The following is a 21,033-nucleotide window of genomic DNA, read 5'->3' as shown; positions in this document are numbered from 1 at the left end:
AAGCGCCTCATGTTGGTATTAGACAAGTTGCATTTGTTTTCTTGACGTATATGAAGAATAGAAGGATATCTTCCAGAGCTAGGAGTCGAGTCCATAACACGACTACACTTTTTGATATTGAGTCTATCGTCATCGACCAAACTGTTTGGCCCACTACGGCTGCTTAAAGACTTGATTCACTAAGAATGAATACGCGCTTTCAAGGGCTCAATGACCACTAGGCTATCATGGATGGGTTGGAAGAGTGAAAGATCTCTTTGACAACGCACACGCATGTCAGGGGGGCAATAATGCTATTGACGGGCAGCTTGGTTCGTATCTTCTCATATATAAATATATCGATGCCTTGAATGTAAAGAGATCACTTGTTCAATAAAGTATATGGTGTAAGTTACCCTACTCGAAACCTCTCCGAGTTCTACTAGCAAAAAAGCATTAAGGATTAGAAGCATATCATTCTATAATCTTCTACATTTTAAAAAAAGCTCATTTTCACAGGCAAGTCTACATCTTTATCCTCTTTTTATCCAGCCGACATTCTTATGCCTCCCTCTGTCTCCTTTGATAAACGAACTTCGTCCCTTCAATCTCCCGACAAAACCATTCATTCTTTCTGCAAGTAACGTTTTTTTTTTTGGAAAAAAGAATTCATCTCTGTCCATGAACCCCATGGTTTCACAGAGTAAGAATTTTGACATTAAGAGAAGCAGTAGACCCACTCGGATCCTAGATGTCCAATGTTGCCTCTGAAAGCAAGACGCCACAAAAGCGTGAGATAAAACCATACAAACATATGGCAAGGTCTCTCAATGTTGATGGCTTGTCTGAAAGGCTCAAGCCCACACACATCATGATTTAAATGGTGCAACACAGATCAATGACAAATCGGAAGCTGCTGTTTGCTCAGTTTTTTTCCCAAGAGTACCAAAATGACGTGCGACTTCCTTTCAAAGACAGGATCGCCCACAACGTTTTTTTTTTTTTTTTTTAAATAGATGCCACTCATTCGTTTCTTCTCCGCCATTCGACCTTTCCCGATCACTTCATTCATTCATTCCACTTCATTCAAAAATACAACAACCAATATAACTATGCCCGCCACTATTGTCAAAGTCCCTACTATCGATAGCCTTCATGAAGTCATCACCAAGGCTGTTGAAGAGAACAAGGATAAGGATATTTATATCTACTACTACGCTTCTGTCGATCCCGACACTGGAAAGTCATGGTGTCCTGACTGTGTCAAGGGTAACGACATTGTTTATTTTCCCTTGGGAACAGGCTACATGTTTTTTTTTTTTTTTTTTTGGTCTCTCACTTCTTTTTCATTCCATTCCCATCAAACTAGCTGGTCCTGTTGTTGCGGGGCGTTTCTCCAAGCTTGATAATGTAGTCCTTATTGATGCACCTGTTGGCGATCGCCCAACGTAAAGTCGCGGTTTTAGTAGAGAAATGAAGAAGTGTGTGAATTTTATTGATCCACTTTAATTTATATTCACGATAAAAAAACAACCTCTTTTATGTTCTGATCAACGTAGATGGAAGGATATGAGCCATCCTTACCGCCATGACAAGGTCATCAAGATCAGTGCTGTCCCCACTCTTGTTCACTGGAACACGGTAAGTGCATTGGATTCGCAGGAAATTGTTTTTCAAACACTCCGGTCAAGAGTTGTATACCTTTTAACCTAGTATTTATCGATATGCCTTCCTTTTCTTTTACTAATAGAAATCACAGCTGGTTGAGAACGACTGCGAAGATGTCAATAAGCTCGACAGATTTTTGCAGCGCTCATAAAAAAAAAAAAGAGCAACATGATGAAAAGAAATAAATAACATTAAAACGAACGGGATCGTGCATTAAGGTGTTGTGAATGTGGTGTAACATGAATAGAAACATAACCCTTAAGGAACATTTTAATGGAAGGAGATGTCTCGCTTCTAATAGTTAATTTTCATTTACAAGGGCTGTCTGCAAGAGATATGATCAGGCTCAGTGCATTTGATTTGAACTCCCTCTTTTGATCAAAAACCATGGCAAGTCCTTCAGCGAAGGCAGTCACAATAAACATCCATCCGCATCCGGACCATGGCACACACTATTCATTAGCATCCATCCAACAGGATATCAATCAGTTACCAACGCCAAACAACGACTATTGTTATTCATATCATCATTTTTTTTAAAGACTGGATCTATCGACTTGAAATCTGAGAGTTTTTCTTGAAGACTTCTTCATCATAGGACATACGCTGTGGTCATGGTGATGGGAGTGAAAATCGTCCTACACTAAGGGTTTTTTTTTTTTATTTCTTCAAAAGACATAATGCCAAGAACAGAAACAGAGAAGACAACATTCAATATCCAACATGTGTTTCCAGCATAACCATCATATCGATTAACCGACATGTCACTGGTCCGGATGCATCAACATCAGTATTGTTATATATATTTTTTCCCTTTGGCAAGCAAAGACTGACCTCTGTCGTGCTTTTCCTCTACTCTTTTCGACTAATTGTATTCATGTAGGCTGATTCCACTGCTACCATCAGAACTCGCAAGTTCTTGACCAACCGCCTCTTGGCTAGAAAGCAAATGGTAAGAATAAGAACCAGTCAGGACTCGCACTCGGAGCGATGAATTACAAAGCTGAAAACGGGAGACTCGGGAAGAATGATGGAATACCTTTCTAATTTATAAAAACAAAAAAAAAAAAAAAAAAGGAACACCTCATCGATTGTTGTTCATTTATCGAGATCAAGTTTGAAAGTAGCGGTGGACTTTTTTTATTGTTTCGTCAAAAAACAACTAATATCAACAACAATTATGTCAATTGTAAATGTTTTTTTTTAGGTCGTGGATATCATCCACCCTGCTCGCGCCAACCTCTCCAAGGATGAAGTCCGTGAGAAGCTTGCCAAGATGTACAAGGTCGATAAGGAGGTTGTCTTCTGCTTCGGTTTCCGTACCCAGTTCGGAGGCGGAAGATCCACTGGCTTTGCTTTGATCTATGACAACTTGGAGTCTGCCAAGAAGTTCGAGCCTAAGTATCGCCTTGTTCGCGTATGTATTTTCCCTTGCATTTTCTTTTCTATTCTTTTTTCTCGTCTCTCGTCTCTTGTTTGTTTTTTTTTTTTTTTTTTTTTTTGCTTATAAAGCAAGAAATTTGTTAAACAACCACTGGAGCACTGGACCACATTGGAGCTACAACTTGCCAATCAGAATTATATGTATCTTGAGACTGGACCGATAACCAGCACAAACTATATAGTACCCCTGGAAAAGAAAAGAAATGATGCCACTCAACCACTGTCACTAAAGAAGAGGCGCTTGTGTTTTATCAATCGAACTTGTGAATGTTAAGCGTGTAGATATATTTGGGACTTTTTTGTTCGACTGCGCCATCTTTATTTATTTTTTGCTTTTGCAATCATCGAGTTATTATCAACATTCGTCCCAGTGCAGAATATTTTAACTCACTCAAGTGTCCATAAGCACTATCTTTTAACCCTTCTTTTTCTTCCCATGACTATGTACAACCAATGCTGTTTTCTAAATTGAAACATTTTCTCTACTTTTTTTCGTTTTTGATATATAGCACGGTCTCTTGGAAATCAAGAAGCCTTCCCGCAAGCAGCGCAAGGAACGCAAGAACCGCAGCAAGAAGCTCCGCGGCACCAAGAAGGCCAAGGCCGCTGTTGCCAAGAAGTAAAGCGTCGTATATCTATAGATCCCTTAGTATACACGTTCATCTTGAAGAGAATATTATTGACGCTCTACTCATTGAAAACAATAAAAGAGGGAACATTTTGGCCAATGACCATACTGTATGAATAGTTTAATGATTGCATTACGTAAATGTTACTCTATTTCTATGAACGTCCAAGTGTACATGTTAAGACAACATTCATGGCCTCCCATTTTATTGCCAATTGTCAATGGGTTTGTGAAGAGGAGGGGGTGCAAGGGCACAGCACAGCGTTAAAAAAATTGAATCTGCGCGTGTTGGACGCGTAACGGCATATCAAGAAGTGGCAAAATATTTTATTCATTTCCATGTTGCTTACTCATAACGAGCAGACAAAGCATACTTGCACCATCGGATCGATGTCGTCACCCTTGGTCCCAACATGATGATCGTTCAATCTTAATTAGTTCTGAAAATTATTAAAATACCTCCTAGAAGGTGCTGGAATTTTCCTCAACACCTTTTTTTTTTTTTTTTTTTTTTTTATAATAAAACACAGCTCCTATGCTACTATTTTGGTATACTTATCTCACAAATACTCACTCGCCCAAGTACATATGAGGCCAATTGCTCAATCCAAGGTCAGAGAAGCTACTGCTCTCCTCAAGGAGGGTCTTTCTACACGACAGGTTGGAGAAAGACTCGGAATCTCTCACTCTTCTGTAGCCAATATCTGTCGAAATGCCATGGAGACTATTGCGAAGAAATCGGGGGGTCGTCCAAGGAAGGTTACAGATGAAACAGCTCTGTATCTTAGATTAGGATTCAAGCGTGGTCGTTTTAAGTCTTCTACTGATGCTCAAAAGGAAGCAAACAGGTTACTTCCAAGTCCTGTATCAACTTCCACCATCAGGAGATGCCTTACGAGGACTGACGCGAAGGCAAAAGAAGACTATCAAAAGACCGTTTCTCTACAAGGACCACAAAAGAAAGCGTCTCTGCCCCATCTGCTCAGACCAAGAGCGTATTGTAGAACGACTGGAAGGCGATCAATTGGTCGGACGGGTTCAAAACCAAGTCATAGTTTGCTTAGATGAGACTTGTTCCTGGGTTCGGGAGCTACCAAGACGAAATCATCAATGAAACGAGCTGTTCCAGATCCAGTCCGGAGAGTTTATTTTTTTTTTTTTAAAAATAAAAAATAAAATATGTAACAAGGGAAAGAAATAAAGTATTTGCTCAACTTCTCAACTATGGATGGAGAAATACGGGATCCATGACGGAAGCTGTTCCGATTAAAAAGCTCACCATCTCCACGTTGTGGCTTTAGGTCCTCATAAAATTTTCCTTTCATGGCGTTTTCCTGGATGGCAGATTTTGCCGCCGAACTGCTCAAATGAGGGTGAGTTTGTTGGGCAAGCTAATGCATGAAACTCAGACGATCTTGTTTATCTACAAAAGCAAAAGACGTTTTGTTTGTTTTTTTTTTTTTTTTTTTTTTCCTTCTTGACATTACTCATTTTGTGCAATTCACTCCTCATTCTCTTGAATCTCTTGTAATTGCATATTGTATATACTTCTCGCAATCACCTCCCTTCTGTTGCTCACTCTTTCTCCTTCTCATCCACGACCTATCTTGCCTCGTCATTTTATTGCCCCTTGTTCCATATTTTCTCTACCCAGGACCTGCGCAGCTCCCTTTCCTTCTGGTTACCAATTCTTCTTTCAAATAATCAAGGTAGCATCACCTGTTCAACCTCGGCTTACGCACACATTTTATTTCTCGCCAATTATCTTTAACCTCTTGTTCACTTGGTCAACGACCCTGCAGCAAAACATTACTCTCGTATCTCAATATCCCACCCTATCCTTCTTCTTTCTGACTCACTTTAGCCCTAACGTTTTTTTCGTCATTGTAGAAACTCTAATTCCCGTCAGCAATAAAAAAAAAAGACAGAGGCACCACACTTTTTTAAAAATTACCTGGAAGCTTCTTTGAGGATAACAAGCGTCTCCACAAAAAGCGAACTGCGACACCGCTTTTTTTCTTTCGTTTTGATCTGCTGTCATTCAGCGATTTCTCGTAAAATATCGTCATTCATATTCGGTCACCAACAGCCAATAAACTCATTGACAAATCAATATCGCCTTTCGGTCAACTTTATCTCTACAAAAAAAAAAAAAAAAAAAAAAAAAAAAACCACTTGTCTTTGTCAGCATGGCCGATTCACTCAGCCAACAGCGTTCTCTTGATACCGTTGCATCACCGATCACGTCAATGCGCTCAATAGAATCTTCTTCATCCACTCCAACTATCACAGCTCCACTCACCAGTACCAGCACAGATATTGAAAATGAAGACTCCAGTTTGATTCAACCCTCTCCAGTACAGCGCATGATCTCAGCCTGTGCTGGATCCCTACTGACTTCACTTCTCGGTATGTACAAAGTAACTTTTTTTTTTTTTTTTTTTTTTTTTTTCCTATATCTTTTTAGGCATGTTTCTCTTTCTTTCACAGGGTCATCTCTTAACTATATTTTCCTTATTTTGTGCTCTTGCGTATTGTGGCGATCAGTTACACCATTGGATGTTGTCAAAACAAGGCTTCAATCTCAAACAGTTGTGGCTACGCCCACATGTGCAGTGCCATTTACCTTTTCAAGTAACGCGTCTGCATATGAAAAGCTCTGTACATGTTGTCGAGAAGTCTTTTTTGCACCGGAATCACCTCAATCATCATCAACAACTGTTCGATCGGTCGCAGCCTCTGCGACTGCAGGAATTAGACAAAATATCGCCAATGTGCTTGCAGCAGGAGGGATTGCCAACGCTATTCGATCTTCTTCACAACAGCAACCAACTGACTCTTCACTTTCATCATCAACATCATCATCGGCAACAGCAAGGTCTTCATCTTCATATCATCCACATACCCATAATCACAGCCGTACTCGGGGCACAACCGCCGGTTGCGGGCCGAGTATTCAACAGCAGCATCAAGCGGGCACGGTCGTGGGAATGAAAGCGACGAAACAACAGCAACAGCGATTGGAACAGCTTGCTGCTAATTGTATAGAGAATAACCATGCCACAAAGGCTGCTCAAGAGCGATACTTTCATGGAACCTGGGATGGTGTCAAGAAGATTGTTCGGCATGAAGGTGCATCGTCCTTATGGAGGGGGCTTTCACCCACATTGATCATGTCCATTCCAGCGACTGTGATCTATTTCGTGGGCTATGATTATCTGAAAGATGTACTATCAGAAAGGGCAATGAAGGTGGAAAGGGATGATCTCTTCCTAGGAGGTTCATTCATTTATGAATACCGGACTACATTAGCTCCTTTAGTCGCAGGAGGATTTGCACGAAGTAAGTAGGACGTTGAGTTTTGTTATAATATTGTTTTGTTCGTTATCATCTCGAGTTTCTTTTTTTAACAACTCTTTTTTTTTTTTTTTTTTAACAGCCGTGGCAGCGACAGTAATCTCTCCTTTGGAGTTATTCAGGACTCGGATGCAAAGTGTTCATACAAACAATAAAGGCAATTCAGGATTATTCCGAGGAGTCTCACAAAGCATTGTGTCGATGGTCCGAGCTGAAGGTGTATTTTCTCTGTGGCGAGGATTGGCTCCGACTCTTTGGCGTGATGTACCCTTTAGTGGTAAGTAGTGGTACTTATTTGTCTCTCATCATGTCTATATAATGCAAAAAAAAAAAAAAAGGGCACGAATTTAATATTTTTATTTATCTTTATGAATAGCAATCTACTGGATGGGTTATGAAAATATCAAGAAGCGAATCGTAGCCTGGGATAGTACTCATCCACAGCCAGCTCTTAACGAGTTTGAAGTTGCTTTTACCAGTGGTGCAATCTCTGGCATGGTAAAAACAACAACAGCAACAGCAACAATAACAATAACAATAACAATGATCAATAGCGAACAATCAATGTTAATGCCCTATCTCAGCCAATACATAATGATCTGACTTTTTTTTTTTTTTTTTTTTTTTTTCCCCTTTCCTTATTAAAACAGGTTGCAGCTACGCTCACGACCCCATTTGATGTGGCTAAAACCCGTCGCCAAGTCGATATTTCTCAACCTGTGCACACAAAGACACTCTCGCTCATGAAGGCCATCCTTCGAGAGGAAGGATTTAATGGTCTATGGAGAGGTCTAACCGCCAGAGTTGCCAAGGTTGCACCGAGTTGTGCTATTATGATCTCAAGTTACGAAATTGGAAAGAAAGCACTGTCGGAACACTGGTGGGGCCTTGGTGCTTCTTCATCATCATCATCACCACCATCATTGATAACAGGATCTTCTAGTACAGGTGCAGCTAGTGGATCCGATGACCGACTAGTCTTAATGCGCGAGGGTCTTTCACATCCTATCTCATTAGGCCTTTCAGGAACACGAGCACGAGCCACTTCCTCTGCTTGATATTATTAATTAGAGTAGCATCTTTATAAAGAAAAAATATGATTGCTTTGTTCATGCTTTTACTTATTGAGCCACCAATGTAGAGAATGCTTATTTTATTTTTATTGTTTAAGAGAAAGAGAGTGGGGGATATATTTCATTTGTTTATATATTTACATTGCTTGCGGATAGAATTTTATGAGAACATCAAAAAGAGAAAAAAGTTGAGCAGCTAAAGAAGATCTTAAATGTGTATTCAAAAAATCTCTTAAGAAAGCACAGCTAGACTCTCTGTAAAGTCTCGCGAGTACTGCTCCTGTTGTTGCTTGAGAAGTAGATCATCATCCTCTTCCCCTCCATTCGGGGTACTGGATCCTGTACTCGAAAACTCTGCGGCATTCGAGGCCGTGGCAGAGTTGTGACGGACAACATCTTCAATGTCACTCAGTAATGATGCCGTAATAGGATTTGAGGGCAAAATAAGGTCAATCGCAGGGTCCAAATGACCTTGTCCAGTATAGATCTTATACTTGGTGTTGGCGATATCGGCATGGCAGAGTAGGTTAAACAATGTCGAAGATGAAAATGCAGGAATCAGCCCATCCTTCTCACCATGGATTAGCAAAATAGACTTTGGCAACACCTGTTCCAACAGCTCTGGTCTTTCCAAAGTCGACATAGCCGTGGCAAGGATCCAGGACGGTGAGCAAGCCAAGTAGTTGTTCGCAGATCGATGCATGACACGTGGCATAGCTGAAACCTCTTCGATGCCGCGCTTGTGTAGATAGACATAGTAATAGGTAATGTCGAAAACGCCTGAAAACAAAATTAGTCCACGAACACGCTCCTTGTAATTCTGAGACCCCTTTTCCTCTGTTGGTTCATCTTTAGGCCACGAAGGGATCTTGACCAAAGGTGTTGTATCGCCTTCAACGTCTGGCGCAGGAATTCCTCCAAGTTGTTCGATAGCGTCATGTATGATTGCCAAGGAGGAAACATGAGCTCCAGAGCCAGAGCCCATCAAATAAATATTGCTTGGGTCGCCTCCATATCGAGTTGCATTTTTGGTGGTCCACACAACTGCATCCTGAATGTCTCGAACCATATCTTCAATCTTTGCTTGTGGGTAGCGTGTATAATCAGGGACCACGACAATGTAACCTTGATTGGCCAAATTCTGTGCCATGGGCATCAACATACTCTTGTGGCCCGAATCCCATGCTCCGCCATAAACATAAATTAACACTGGACTTCCATTTGACTCAACCGTGTGATCAGAGTTAGCATCATCGTCTGTATGGTCTATTAATGATGTCGAAGTCGCAGAAGGACTTCCAATGTAGACATCTAGGCGATTGTCTGCACGTCCATAATGGATATTCCTATCAATTGAATAAAAGAGGGACAATTAACAGTTAGTTTAGAGAGAAACGTGGGGATAGAGAGAAAGGGGGAAAAAAAGGGGGGGGGAAGAGGACCAAGCTCTCAAAACCACGTGAATTTTGTGTATGACGAACTGAATGGAAAAAGGTGGAACGTGCTTAATGATGCGTTGTGGAAATCAAAGAGCTGATGATGGCGCAAATACTTACTTGAGGATGTCAGTCTTCTTGCTATTGGTAAGTTGGAAACGGGCAAAATGGCCAAACAATGGCACAAGACGCATAAGCTTGTTGAACTGAAGTCCAGCATATGTGCTGACGACCTTGTACACACGAATTGGATGATAGGGCAAATATGGGTAGGATTGTGGTGCATCTAATGATCATAGCACAGAGCACACAAGCACAGAGCACACAAGCACAGGGCATGCATGAAAATGCAGGAAAGAGGGAAAAGAACTAATGTCAACTTCGTGTAGCATGTAGGCTGGCAATTCGATGTTTGCATGATTAAACATTTCCCTCGTGTCAATGCATCCAGACATTGAGAGCAGTAGAAAAATAAACTACAGACATGAGGATTCAAACATAGAACAGGGGAGGGTTCTTGCGCAGAATCCTAGTGCTTTCGCATGAATACGTCCAGTCCAATTCATATGTCAGTGTGTGTAACACACAGTTAGAATGCTTACCTGTCTGAGCTGTTAAAGCGAAAGAAAAACAGCCGAGCCGGAGGTGATAATGTAACCAAGAGTAGAAAATAAAGTGATGATATCGATTAGTCTATATTCTTATTTGATGCTTCCATTTGTAACGAGCTAATGAAGGCTGAGAATGACGCAAAAAGAAATGTCATTCGGGGAGGATGCCAACTTCAGCTAGACTATCAACTATCATCCACTTATAGGTGAGTGCCTCGTCAGTTCGGTTTAGTTGCCAGTCTTATGACTAATTCCAGCCAATTCCCAACATTGGCGAGTGGTAATAGATAATTGAACACCACATAAGCGAATGTCTCAAATCTTTTATCGCAAGCAATATACAACACAACCCCAAAATCACGTTGGGCCGATGTGCTACTGTTTTTGTTGTTTGTTTGTTGTTGTGAAGATAAATGAAGGGGTTGATTTGGCTTCTGAGTTGAGAGCCATAATCAAGAGTTCAAGAGGCTCTGTTGGAGTGACTGAGAAGTGGAGAAAACAAAAAACAAAAAACAAAAAAAAGCTTTTTTTTTTCTTTTCTTTTCTTTTCGATTGACAGGGAGAGAAGGATAAGCGTGTGTTGGAGAGTGTGCTTCATCAATTTCACAAGGATACTTGCCATAGCGAAGATAAATGAGCCATGCAAACACATAGACAACGCCTATGATTATATTAAAGTCAATAGATTCAAGGTTAATAGCGGGGTTTGGAGTTATTGCAGAGAGGCCTGGTTTCTGAATCGAATCCAGTAAGGTGAGAGAGAGAGAGAATTGAATAGTACATAAACTTACAAGTGAGTGCGATCCAAAGAGGCAAGAAGAATGAAGCAATAAAGGCGAGCCACATGCGCTGCCTACGCGAGTAGGTTGTTGACATGGTCTTTCAATTTATTCTGTAAAAATGAGAGTTTTCTTGCTGAGGGAAATGGAGAGAAAAAAAAAAAAAAAAAAAAAAAGTGTGTTTTGTGAGTCGATGAGTGTGTGTTGTATTAGGTATTATGAGAGAAATGGAAAGAAATAGAGTAACGCTTGCTTAGATAAAGGGAGGATATGAGAAAGATAAGCCATATGAATAATGATTACATGGATTTGTAGAAAGACAGAAGAGAAGAGGATAAGATTAGGATGCGATGGAAGTAAAAACTAAAAACCCCTTGCTCCCACGCCTGGTAAAGTAAGTCATGTGATTGACCAATTAAACGCGATCTCTTATCAAATTTACCGAGGGAGCCGTAAAAGAACAGGTATTCTTTGGGCGTAACGATTGTTCAGTCCAAGGAATCCAGGAAAAAGGACTTGTAAACCTCCTGTTGGGGTTGAGTATAGACAGGAGGCCCAACTCTCACATGGAGCGTGCGACACCAAATCATCCGAGAGGATATTTTGTGATGTTTCAAAACATCTTCCCTTTCTCGTTGCCTTGAATTGACTGAAAGGAATCGTCTGTTCAGGAATGGTTTCGAGTTGTGGGATGCTATTTTTCAACCTGGATAAATCCCATGTGGATGAGAAGAAGTCTTTATTTTATTTTTAAGGGACATTTAATTAAGTGAAATGATAATGCCTCTTGATGTCAATGTGATATGGATGCAGTAGACATAATTAAAGGGATGCTTGTAAAAGAGAATAATAATAATGATAATTATAATAGAAACTACACTTTGTACCCACCAACAACCTCCGCTTTATCGTCTGTCAACACCACTTCTTCCTTGTCCCCAGTAGGAGTGTTATTGTTGTTGGCTCCCAAGACCTCCTCTACATTTAATGTCGTGCCCGCAGCAGCAGCAGCAGCCAACGACCGAAGCAAAGCCGCATTGATCGGTCCAGTCTCATCCACCATACTCGAGAAGACTGAATCAGGTCGACTTAGCAGATTAGCAGGTGTATCAAACTCCTTAATCTCTCCATGATCCAACACCAACACGCGCGAATAATCAATCACAGTGTTCAATCGGTGTGCAATTGTTAATACAGTGGAGTTGGCAAAGTCCACACGGATCGCCTTCTGCAACATCACATCAGTTGCCACATCAACTGAGGCTGTCGCCTCATCCATGATAATCACTCGAGCATGTGTCAGCATGGCTCTAGCCAGGCACAGCAGCTGTCGTTGACCCACACTCAAGTTCTCACCGAATTCGCTCACTTGAGAATCCAATCCTCCCTCCAACGATGCCACATAACTCTTGAGATCCGAGCGCTCAAGCACCTCCCAGAGCTCTTGATCAGTTCGCTTCTCGAATGGATCCAAATTAGAACGGATCGTGCCGCTAAACAATACAGGATCTTGAGGAATAATTGCCAGCCGTGTGCGGAGATCAAACAATCCGATTTTGGTGATATCGACATTGTCAATCATCATCGTACCCTTGCTTGGTTCCACCAAACGGAAGAGAGCCATCATAATCGAGCTTTTTCCGGCACCAGTACGGCCAACCACACCAATCTTCTCACCGCCCTTGATATCAAGCGAGAGATCATGAAGGACTGAGGGCAATCCAGGGCGGTAGCGCATCTCAAGATTGCGAATCGAGATCGCACCGTTGCTAGGCCAAGAATCATCAGGACGGTTGTCAGGGATGATCGTAGGAGCCTCAACAGTGAGCTCCTCAGCATAGTGATGCAGGCGCTCTACTGCGTTCATGTTATTTTCCTAGAGTTCGAAAGGTACAGATAAAACAGAAGAAGCATGTTATTCCCCTGTATCTCTATCTGATCATTCCAAAAAAACCCCCCATTGTTTCTTCTTCTTGGCTAAAATCAAAACCAAAAGGAACTTACCACTTCAGCATACTGGCGCACACACCAGTTAAAAGTTCCAGTAACGCTCATGGAATAACTAAGTACTAGACCGATGGTGGCAGGCGCAATATCAAATCGGCCACAGACGCCCAATAGCGATGTACATAAGACCAAGATGTTAGCAATCGTCTCCAAGCGCACACCCAACCAGCGTTGGATCGAGTAGCTCATGAAATAAGGCCGATTCTCCACATCAATATAGTATGCATTTTGTTCAACGAAGCGGTTTTGCACACGATAAGCGCGAATCGTAGCTAATCCACTCAATGTTTCTGAAAAATGAGCATAGAGCGATGAACGTAGGATCGAATCTAGACGCTTGAGCTCCCGAGATGAGGATCGATAATAGATCGCAGCATAATAATAGAACACTAACATAGGTACTAAAGGGATGAGGAAGTATGGGAAGAAGGCTGAGATCAAAATAAAGGTCGAGAGAACCATTGAGGCAGTTCCTAGGAACATTCTGTAACTGTCGCTGAGCAAGTTATCACAAGCATCCACGTCTTTTGAGAACCGATTGATGATGCGCCCTAAAGGCGTGGTATCAAAGAATGATGTAGGGGCACGGAAGATGTTCTTGAGGGCCTTGTGATGCAAAACTTTGGCTGCGCGAGCTCCAGCCAAAGAGAAATAGAAACCATTGATGAACTGGAAAATACCCTGAGCGATACCCCAGGCAGCATAGAGACCCATGTAAAATTTTTGCGTTTGGTTGAATTGATCTGCTGTCCACCAGCTCAACCAGAGATCGTTTCTAAAATAAGATTGTTACAAAAGTGGAATGACAAGGATGCGTTCGTTAGTCATCAATGTTTCTTTTGTTCTATTAAATCATACGCGCCTTTAAGAACCAGATCTTAAGGTGCGGTCCAAAAGGACAGCAAAACACATACCCAACTTTAGTAACTTGGGTCAGTGTGAGTAAAAGCAAAATAAGAGGAAGTAGATAAATGCCACCAGCTGCGCTAATGTAGGCCTTATAGATCTTGCCATCAACAGACCCTGTGGAACGTTCTTCTTGCGACATCAGCCCCTTGCGCTTGCCGCCGGGGCCTGTAGATGCTTTACCAGACTCTTCTTTCTCCTTGACATCTTTCTTTTCGTTGTTGTTACTGCTCTCCGTAGCTTTGCTGACTCCAGCGATCGTTGAATCGACGCTATTATCGTCGTTGACCTCTTCCAAATCCTTATCAATATCCTCAATACCGCCGTGAGCCTTCATCAATGAAGAGAATTCACCTTGATTGGCCATTAGCTCTTGGAATGTTCCACGTTCGACAATCTCTCCATCCTTCATACAGATCACATAGTCAACTTGAGGCAATACATGAAGCTGATGTGTGACTAAGACACGAGTCTTGTCCTGTAGTGCGCCCATGATGCAGTTCTTGAAGAGGTATTTGCCAACGTGTGCATCAACAGCGGACAACGGATCATCCAACAACACGATATCGGCATCAAAGTACACGGCACGTGCGATATTAACACGTTGTTTCTGACCTCCAGAGAGATTGATTCCTCGCTCTCCAATCTCCGTCTGATCGCCGTCTGGTAAAATTTGGATATCACGTTCCAGTGCACAGTCTTTGATCACACGTTGATATCTTTCCTCATCCAAAGGGAGACCAAATAGGATATTATCCTTGACAGTTGCATTTTGAATCCAGGCTGTCTGAGGACAGTACCCAATCGAACCACCGTACTCCATTGAGCCACTTATTTTCCTCATCTCTCCGACCAAGGCATTCAACAACGACGATTTGCCGCTTCCGACTGCTCCCACGATAGCAACCAGTTGACCACGTGGAATCTTAAGATCAATGTCTTTGAGCGAGAATGCGGCCTTGTCATCTGACTGAACCGAACTTTGATGAGCTTCGCTATCCTCTGGTGAACTTGTCAAAATAGACTCTGTATCAGGTGAGGGATCCCTCTCCTGTAGTCTGGAGAGCATCTTTTCCTGAGCCAAGTTGGTTTCGCTTGAGCGTTCTGACACGGATTTTTCCTGTTGACTGTCTCTATATAGTTTCTCGGCTTCGAGTACTGAAATGTTATGGGCCTTGGCCAATTTCTTGATCGCCTTCTTCTCCGCACGCTCCTTGGCCTTGAGTTCCTTCTTTTGCTCCTTCTTTTGTTCCTTTTTATTGAGCACACGCTTGCGCTCCTCTTTTTCACGCTGCTGCAACTCTTCCATGGTCAGAGGCTTGAGTGTAGTGTCCCATTGGAAAGCGCCCTCCGTGACATTAATAGCGAATTCCGAGTTGGCGTTGACAGGAGGGAGATCTTCCAGCTCTTCTGCCAGAAGCATATCTTCAATACGACGAATTGAAACCAATGCATCAACCATGGAAGACAAAACCTGAGGGAAAATCATCAAAGGCATTCTCATGATGTTGAATAGCGACAGAGATGAGAAGACGATAGCGGGGGTTAGGTCGTTGCCGGCAAGTGAGTAGGCAACAAATGTCAATGTGGCAGCCAGTACAGGAACGGTCAAGTTTACGGCCGCAATGCCGGAACGAGATATCAAGAGGGTGCGGACATATTTGAGTTCCTTAGTACGAAGCTCCTCAAGTTTCCCTAGGAATGCCTCTTCCCATCCATAGAATTTGATTACGCGCATCCCTTGTAGTACTTCCTGTGTCAATTTGACACGGGTGTCGGTGATCAAGGATGTTTTGCGACGAATGACTGAAAGCGACTGAACAATTTTAGCCTGGATAGGACCGAACATAACCAAGAAGACGAAGCCCACAAGAGCTGTAGGCCCCAGGTTGACAAGGAGCAGAATCAAGATGAGGGTGATCATGAGAGGAGCAGTCCAAAGAATGTGAAAAAAGCCAGTAAGGAGGTCAAGACGCGTTGTATCTGTCGACATGAGATTGGTGATCTTTCCGGTTGAAAAGTCTTGCTTGGCCTTGGAACTTAGAACAAGTCCCTTGTGATAGATGGTGGTGATTAAAGAGGTGCGAACACCAACACCGGTAGTGGTGGAACGTTGCCAGAACTGATGAAGAGAAATAGTAGCGGCGATACCCATTACAAAAAGAGCGATGGCCATCAAAATGCCATGCCACAATGGAGGAGGTGACTGGCCATTAGCGCGATCTACAACACTACAATGAAATTTAGGGGGGGGGAAAGAATGAGTTAGAAGCCTGGAGTTTAGGGATGCAAATGCCTTTGATGCTGTACAGGGCTGTAAATTACCTATCCTGCACAAAGTCAATGATAGCCTTGGTAACCAATGGTTGAAAGACCTTAATTCAATTTTCGGTTGCAGGAAGTTAAAAAGGCGTTTTAGTATATTCTCGGATAAATTCATTACATTGCATGGGACAAATGAAGTGATCAGGCTCAATTTATACTCGGCAGAGGAAGGCAAAAAAAAAAAAAAAAAAAAAAAAAACTTGGGACCCCAATATACCTGGAGAGAATCACCGATGACTTTGAGGAAACCCGCGGACCAGAATTGCCAAAAAAATGTTTGGTTGAGGGCTTTCCACAGCTTGGGCCGATATGTTTTCTCCTTATCCTTATCCTTGTTCTTTTTGCTTTTTTTGCCTATAGTCGTATCATTCACATCTTTTTCGTTCTGAAGGTCAGAATTGAATGTGTCCACGCCATTGTTTTTCAAGGCCAGGGTACTTCCTTTACCCTTTGCCAGCTCTTGGCCCCAGCACTCACGGAAGCGGGTGGAAATGTAGCTAGCGCGCCGTCTTTCGGTCATCTCCCAAAGATCTTCTTTTTCTAGAGGACGTCTTGATCCGGTAGACATCACTGGCTGGACCCAGGTAAAGGTCAAGCGCGAGAAGATGGAAGCCGTGAACTCAGGACAGACGCCGGGCGAAGTACCCGGCTCTGGTAATGGGGGAATCTTCTTTTCTCTTTTAAATAGTTTCATAGTTGTGATGTAAGCGTGAACGCGCGAAAAATATTAGGCAATTAATTCTGTAGAATGATAATAATATTAACAGTTGTTAAAGGGTTAAAATAAAATAATAATATTAAAAAAAAGAAATAAAAGGATCAGATGGAATGAATGAACAAATGGCAATGTGGGACTCTGATGAAGAAACAGCTCTCCAGTTTTTGGCACAGCAGTGAATAAAGAAATATAGAGAGGGGGGAATTATGTGAAGTCAAAGTAAATTTGCACACAAAAGAGCAAGGAATGACTTGTTGGGCTAATGGTATTGCATTGATATGAATCCCTTGCTGCAGAAGAAGGTACGTGGGCAAAGGATGAGCTGAAGGAAAAAAAGAGAAAAGAACAAAGAAAGCAAAGGAGTGGGAAAGAGAAACCGTGGTCCTCTGGAATAAGTTGTTCTTTTGTACCTCAAGTGCTGTTCTTTTTTACTCCTTTTGGATTGCATTTTCTCTTCTCTTTTCTGTTCATCTGGGTTTGGGTAAAACCTTGATTTGTCATGCCATTGAATTACGATTTAACGACTGAATATGGTTAAAATTTAACAGGAATGATTTACTTCTTTTTTTTTTTCTGCGACATTGTTACATTATCCTAAGACTAGTTTTTCACTCCCTCGATGCTTCTTTCACTCCTTGGCGCAGCACGTTGCGACCATCTTTGTATATGTCAATCTTGAATTTACCCTTATTATCGCCCATCCTTGCCCATTCTTGGCAACACTCTGTCCCTCTTGTACGATGTACGTCCACACAAGTTTACCCATTGTTGTGGAGGAAATCAACAAACCATGCATTCATCCCACTCCCTATTTTTTTGACTGCGCAAACCTGTTCAATATTCTCACCCAACTGCTTCTTACTCATCCATAGACACTGAAGTGAGAAATGAAGGATTGGGGTGAGAAAAAACTATTAAAGCAAGCAATAAAGTTGCACCTAGTTTCAATGTGCCATTAACAAGTGATCGCATCATTTAAACTGCTAGGTGGGAGAATCATTCAGTCCTGTTGATATAATTTTGCTGGCTTCGAAAGCCAATGATCTGCATGCATCTGAGCACAATATAAAGAGAGAGAGAGAGAGAAAGAGAGAGCGCGGAATCATATCGCTATTGATCACAAAAAAAAAAAAAAGCTTAAATGCCATTGATAATATGCTAATGTGTGGAGGGAAAGAAAGAGGATGAAAGACCTAATGTCGATGACATGACACAGTACATTTCATCTAAGGGCTGCAACCTGCACCAAAAAATCCAATAATCTTTTGTCGATGGAATGTCATCTCGCTCGTGTTAGTGAAATGATGATTATTGCAAAATCTGCTTTTTTCCCTTCCCACAGTCTAATTCGTGCGCAAACTATGTGGATATGAATGCGTATCAATGACATTTTTTTAAAAAAAAAACCGGAAAAACCTTCAATACAACATAAAAATGCATAGCAGACACATGTCTGAATGTAACCAATCAATATCGATTTTCGCATATTTGTTCTCATGAGCACTAAGCGGGACCATTAAATCAAGGCTCGCGTGGCAGATTCAATATAATAGTGAGCTTATGAGGTTCTCTCTACCTTATCCATAAATAACTTAAAAAAGATAGGCTTTAGTGATGTTTGTAAACTCAAGGTATTAAAACTATGCAATATCCTTTTCTTCTGCCGTTATCTTAGCATCATCAGTAGAATTATTCTCCAACTTGACGCTCTTTTCTACAAGCTCAGATTCGTTATCTTGCCTAAAAAACAAGCAGAAAAAAACAAGTAAACAATAGGTATTGATCAGTATATGCACCCTGGTCTATCATTATTTCTTTTAGAGCTAAAGCAACAGTCTGTAGATCCATCATCCTTACGCCTTGCGCTTGTTACTTCCAGCTCTTGCTTGCGGCCCCCAGTTCTTGGTTGGATTCATCTGGTATCGTACAAGATTGGCCTTTCTCGATTCTGATCGAGCATCTGGATGCATCTCAAAATTAGCAATCTTCTTAGGCTCTACCGCTAAGATCCTGCCTGCTGGTGAATCTGGCTTAATATTCTTCACTGGATTCAGCTTTACCCAAGAGCGCATAACATCCCATACTGCAGAGGACGGTGCATCTGTCTTGATAGAGCCTTGCGCTGCATGGGATCCTGAGACTCTGTATCCATCGTGAAGCAAAGCTGATACAACATTGAGAAGAGGGATGCTGGTACAATGGATTGTTCCTGAGAGTCCATTGGCAGTGTAATAAAATGGTGTCTCAATCTCTTCTTTACAAACAGTTAGCATGCCCAAAATACGAGGTTGTGTTTGATAAAGAGCAGTGGCACCCTTGACATGGTTTAACATACGCTCTATGAACGCCACCGAATGAAGTTCTTTACCCCACATTGGACCTGCAACCTGCAAGTGAGCAAGAGTTATATTAGGTTGTTTAGTGACTTGGACCATCGTGTTAACCATCTTCATAGATAATTATCAGCTTAGTCATAGCAGAAAACTCACATGGAACCTAGAGCCACAATGCTCACAAGTTTGATTTACGGGTGGCCCTGTATTGACACCAAACTTCTTATTCCCCTTTGCGTTCTCCGATACTTTACCAAGGGATTGTGTATAGCTGGACTGGCATCCTGAACAAACATATGCTAGACAAGTCTTGCTTGCCGTCATCTTGACCTCTGCAGCTGAAGAGTAGACACGGACGAAAACACGGAGGTAATAGTCGATGCTCAACGATACCATAGGCACGATATGCCTCTTATAGCGTGCAGCCGAAGCTGAAAGAGTATTAAGTACTAGGCGAAGAGCAACTTCATGACAAAACTCGGCTTTAACTGGATGTCCCCCGTACTTGGCATAACTGTGAAGGAGAATATCAACACGGATTAGGATTATCCATGTTTTAGTCTGTAATAGCGACCTATGTTATCTTTATTGCAGTATGGTGGAGTATTGTGACATACCATGTCTCCGTGTAATTGCTTCCAGCGAGAACTCCTAAATCTGTGCAGGTAACGCAGAGCAAGCCTGGAGTGTAATAGCCAATAGTTAATGTTTTATGAGTATCCTAGCGCATATCCAACCATCTGTTGCCATCAATTGGTGTCAATTGTGATGCTAATATTTTACCTCCATCAGAAACAGCTTGAACAGCGCCGTCAATGAATGGTGATGCAGTTCCATATGGATCCAGATCAATTACATCGTAGCGCTTGAGAGGATCGCGGTGCTGATAGAGAACATCGCTATGGTTTGTCCGCATTGAAAAAAGCCAGTTATGAGCAACTGTCGATCCCGACTCGTCTTTTTAGCAATATCAAAACGATCCAGCTCCAATGCCTTGAGCTTACATGGCATCTCCTTGGTGAGGTTCTAGTAGGTCCGAGCTAATCCCGTTAAACTCAGCATTGCGTTTAATAGAAGCAACCGCATCTGCCTCAAGGTCGTTTGTCAGGATATGCTTAACATTAGGAATCTCTTTGGCATATCGGATTGACCTCAGTCCTGATGCAGACAATGCCTCCAAAATGGTAATCCCACGGGGTGCTGTTGGATCAACAGCTCCTTGAGGGAATTCTCTTTCTGGCAATGGCTCCAATCCTTCCTGTGCTCTCTTTGCTGCTGCAGCCTCCTTGCGAGCCTGTTTCTCTGCACGTTTAGCCGCCCGCTCCTCCTGAAAAATCTCATCCCATGTCCGGATAGCAGCGATCGAGATGTCTCTGTTGAATTGCTGGATAGGATTATAAAAAACCTCATTGGTATCTGGGAAGAGGATAGTAGCTTTGCCCTCAGTGACCTTTGTAAAACCAGCTGGTGCTGGTGCTGAATCCATGTCGGCCATACCGTGATGCTTTGTTAGAGGCACAGTGGCGTAAAATCCAGAGGTGGCGGTGCGGACGGAGAATCCTCGTGAGTGTCGTTGAGCGGGCGTAAGTGATACTCGAGATAGTTGGGCTGCTTTTACAGATAGCTTCCCAAACAATTGTGGTAGCGGGAAACCAGTCTTTTTCGTGACACTAATAATCCAAAAGGGAAATGAGGATCTTGATGTCAAGGAACCAAAGCTCATGTAATAAAGCTGATCAGTTTGTGGTAAATTTTTTTCAAGAAAAAAAA

At 42.1% G+C, this 21,033-nt stretch overlaps 6 protein-coding genes across 6 annotated transcripts; 3 read left to right on the top strand and 3 right to left on the bottom strand.

Moving 5' to 3' along the window:
* The first annotated feature begins 1,002 nt into the window (after window positions 1-1,002).
* Window positions 1,003-1,820, top strand: BCR41DRAFT_345393 (hypothetical protein). The gene is made up of 4 exons (XM_022022702.1): window positions 1,003-1,248; window positions 1,349-1,427; window positions 1,539-1,620; window positions 1,730-1,820. The coding sequence occupies exons 1-4, from the start codon at window positions 1,092-1,094 to the stop codon at window positions 1,796-1,798; spliced, it is 387 nt and encodes a 128-aa protein (XP_021886161.1). The 5' UTR covers window positions 1,003-1,091; the 3' UTR covers window positions 1,799-1,820.
* Window positions 1,821-2,089: 269 nt separating this feature from the next.
* On the top strand, window positions 2,090-3,713 carry BCR41DRAFT_376440 (ribosomal protein L23/L15e core domain-containing protein; the record flags this gene model as incomplete). Its single annotated transcript, XM_022027048.1, has 4 exons — window positions 2,090-2,092; window positions 2,531-2,599; window positions 2,855-3,064; window positions 3,600-3,713. 4 exons carry the CDS (start codon window positions 2,090-2,092, stop codon window positions 3,711-3,713), a joined length of 396 nt encoding a protein of 131 aa, XP_021886160.1.
* Window positions 3,714-5,861: 2,148 nt separating this feature from the next.
* Window positions 5,862-8,206, top strand: BCR41DRAFT_317058 (mitochondrial carrier domain-containing protein). The gene is made up of 5 exons (XM_022021264.1): window positions 5,862-6,127; window positions 6,266-7,060; window positions 7,158-7,352; window positions 7,452-7,573; window positions 7,726-8,206. The coding sequence occupies exons 1-5, from the start codon at window positions 5,908-5,910 to the stop codon at window positions 8,131-8,133; spliced, it is 1,740 nt and encodes a 579-aa protein (XP_021886159.1). The 5' UTR covers window positions 5,862-5,907; the 3' UTR covers window positions 8,134-8,206.
* Window positions 8,207-8,212: 6 nt separating this feature from the next.
* On the bottom strand, window positions 8,213-10,212 carry BCR41DRAFT_74568 (Alpha/Beta hydrolase protein). The gene is made up of 2 exons (XM_022031008.1): window positions 9,705-10,212; window positions 8,213-9,494 (listed from the first exon to the last, which is right to left on the bottom strand). Exons 1-2 carry the CDS (start codon window positions 9,776-9,778, stop codon window positions 8,381-8,383), a joined length of 1,188 nt encoding a protein of 395 aa, XP_021886158.1. The 5' UTR covers window positions 9,779-10,212; the 3' UTR covers window positions 8,213-8,380.
* Window positions 10,213-11,711: 1,499 nt separating this feature from the next.
* On the bottom strand, window positions 11,712-17,277 carry BCR41DRAFT_317056 (ABC transporter). Its single transcript, XM_022021263.1, has 5 exons — window positions 16,430-17,277; window positions 16,213-16,262; window positions 13,896-16,118; window positions 12,979-13,756; window positions 11,712-12,850 (listed from the first exon to the last, which is right to left on the bottom strand). Exons 1-5 carry the CDS (start codon window positions 16,904-16,906, stop codon window positions 11,849-11,851), a joined length of 4,530 nt encoding a protein of 1,509 aa, XP_021886157.1. The 5' UTR covers window positions 16,907-17,277; the 3' UTR covers window positions 11,712-11,848.
* A 1,187-nt stretch (window positions 17,278-18,464) lies between these two features.
* On the bottom strand, window positions 18,465-21,015 carry BCR41DRAFT_345381 (N2,N2-dimethylguanosine tRNA methyltransferase-domain-containing protein). Its single transcript, XM_022022701.1, has 6 exons — window positions 20,268-21,015; window positions 20,047-20,162; window positions 19,881-19,944; window positions 19,420-19,777; window positions 18,788-19,317; window positions 18,465-18,670 (listed from the first exon to the last, which is right to left on the bottom strand). The coding sequence occupies exons 1-6, from the start codon at window positions 20,984-20,986 to the stop codon at window positions 18,571-18,573; spliced, it is 1,887 nt and encodes a 628-aa protein (XP_021886156.1). The 5' UTR covers window positions 20,987-21,015; the 3' UTR covers window positions 18,465-18,570.
* Between the last annotated feature and the right edge of the window lie 18 nt (window positions 21,016-21,033).

The sequence above is a fragment of the Lobosporangium transversale genome (assembly GCF_002105155.1).
Source record: "Lobosporangium transversale strain NRRL 3116 chromosome Unknown BCR41scaffold_2, whole genome shotgun sequence".
Classification (NCBI taxonomy): Eukaryota; Fungi; Mortierellomycota; class Mortierellomycetes; order Mortierellales; family Mortierellaceae; genus Lobosporangium; species Lobosporangium transversale.
This window is presented reverse-complemented; position numbering and strand designations above follow the sequence as displayed.

Bases quoted from the DNA above. Each gene is read 5' to 3' on its own strand.
- BCR41DRAFT_345393 (XM_022022702.1), top strand. From the start codon at position 1,092: ATGCCCGCCACTATTGTCAAAGTCCCTACTATCGATAGCCTTCATGAA. The intron at 1,249-1,348 runs GTAACGACATTG...CCATCAAACTAG, and splicing joins GTGTCCTGACTGTGTCAAGG to CTGGTCCTGTTGTTGCGGGG. The intron at 1,428-1,538 runs GTAAAGTCGCGG...TGATCAACGTAG, and splicing joins CCTGTTGGCGATCGCCCAAC to ATGGAAGGATATGAGCCATC.
- BCR41DRAFT_317058 (XM_022021264.1), top strand. From the start codon at position 5,908: ATGGCCGATTCACTCAGCCAACAGCGTTCTCTTGATACCGTTGCATCA. The intron at 6,128-6,265 runs GTATGTACAAAG...TGTGGCGATCAG, and splicing joins CCTACTGACTTCACTTCTCG to TTACACCATTGGATGTTGTC. The intron at 7,574-7,725 runs GTAAAAACAACA...TTATTAAAACAG, and splicing joins GTGGTGCAATCTCTGGCATG to GTTGCAGCTACGCTCACGAC.
- BCR41DRAFT_317056 (XM_022021263.1), bottom strand. From the start codon at position 16,906: ATGAAACTATTTAAAAGAGAAAAGAAGATTCCCCCATTACCAGAGCCG. The intron at 16,119-16,212 runs GTAATTTACAGC...ATTTCATTGTAG, and splicing joins ATTGACTTTGTGCAGGATAG to TGTTGTAGATCGCGCTAATG. The intron at 12,851-12,978 runs GTAAGTTCCTTT...TTCGAACTCTAG, and splicing joins TGCGCCAGTATGCTGAAGTG to GAAAATAACATGAACGCAGT.
- BCR41DRAFT_74568 (XM_022031008.1), bottom strand. From the start codon at position 9,778: ATGCGTCTTGTGCCATTGTTTGGCCATTTTGCCCGTTTCCAACTTACC. The intron at 9,495-9,704 runs GTAAGTATTTGC...TTCAATTGATAG, and splicing joins AAGAAGACTGACATCCTCAA to GAATATCCATTATGGACGTG.
- BCR41DRAFT_345381 (XM_022022701.1), bottom strand. From the start codon at position 20,986: ATGAGCTTTGGTTCCTTGACATCAAGATCCTCATTTCCCTTTTGGATT. The intron at 19,778-19,880 runs GTATGTCACAAT...TCTCCTTCACAG, and splicing joins AGCAATTACACGGAGACATG to TTATGCCAAGTACGGGGGAC. The intron at 18,671-18,787 runs GTAAGGATGATG...CTTGTTTTTTAG, and splicing joins GGAAGTAACAAGCGCAAGGC to GCAAGATAACGAATCTGAGC.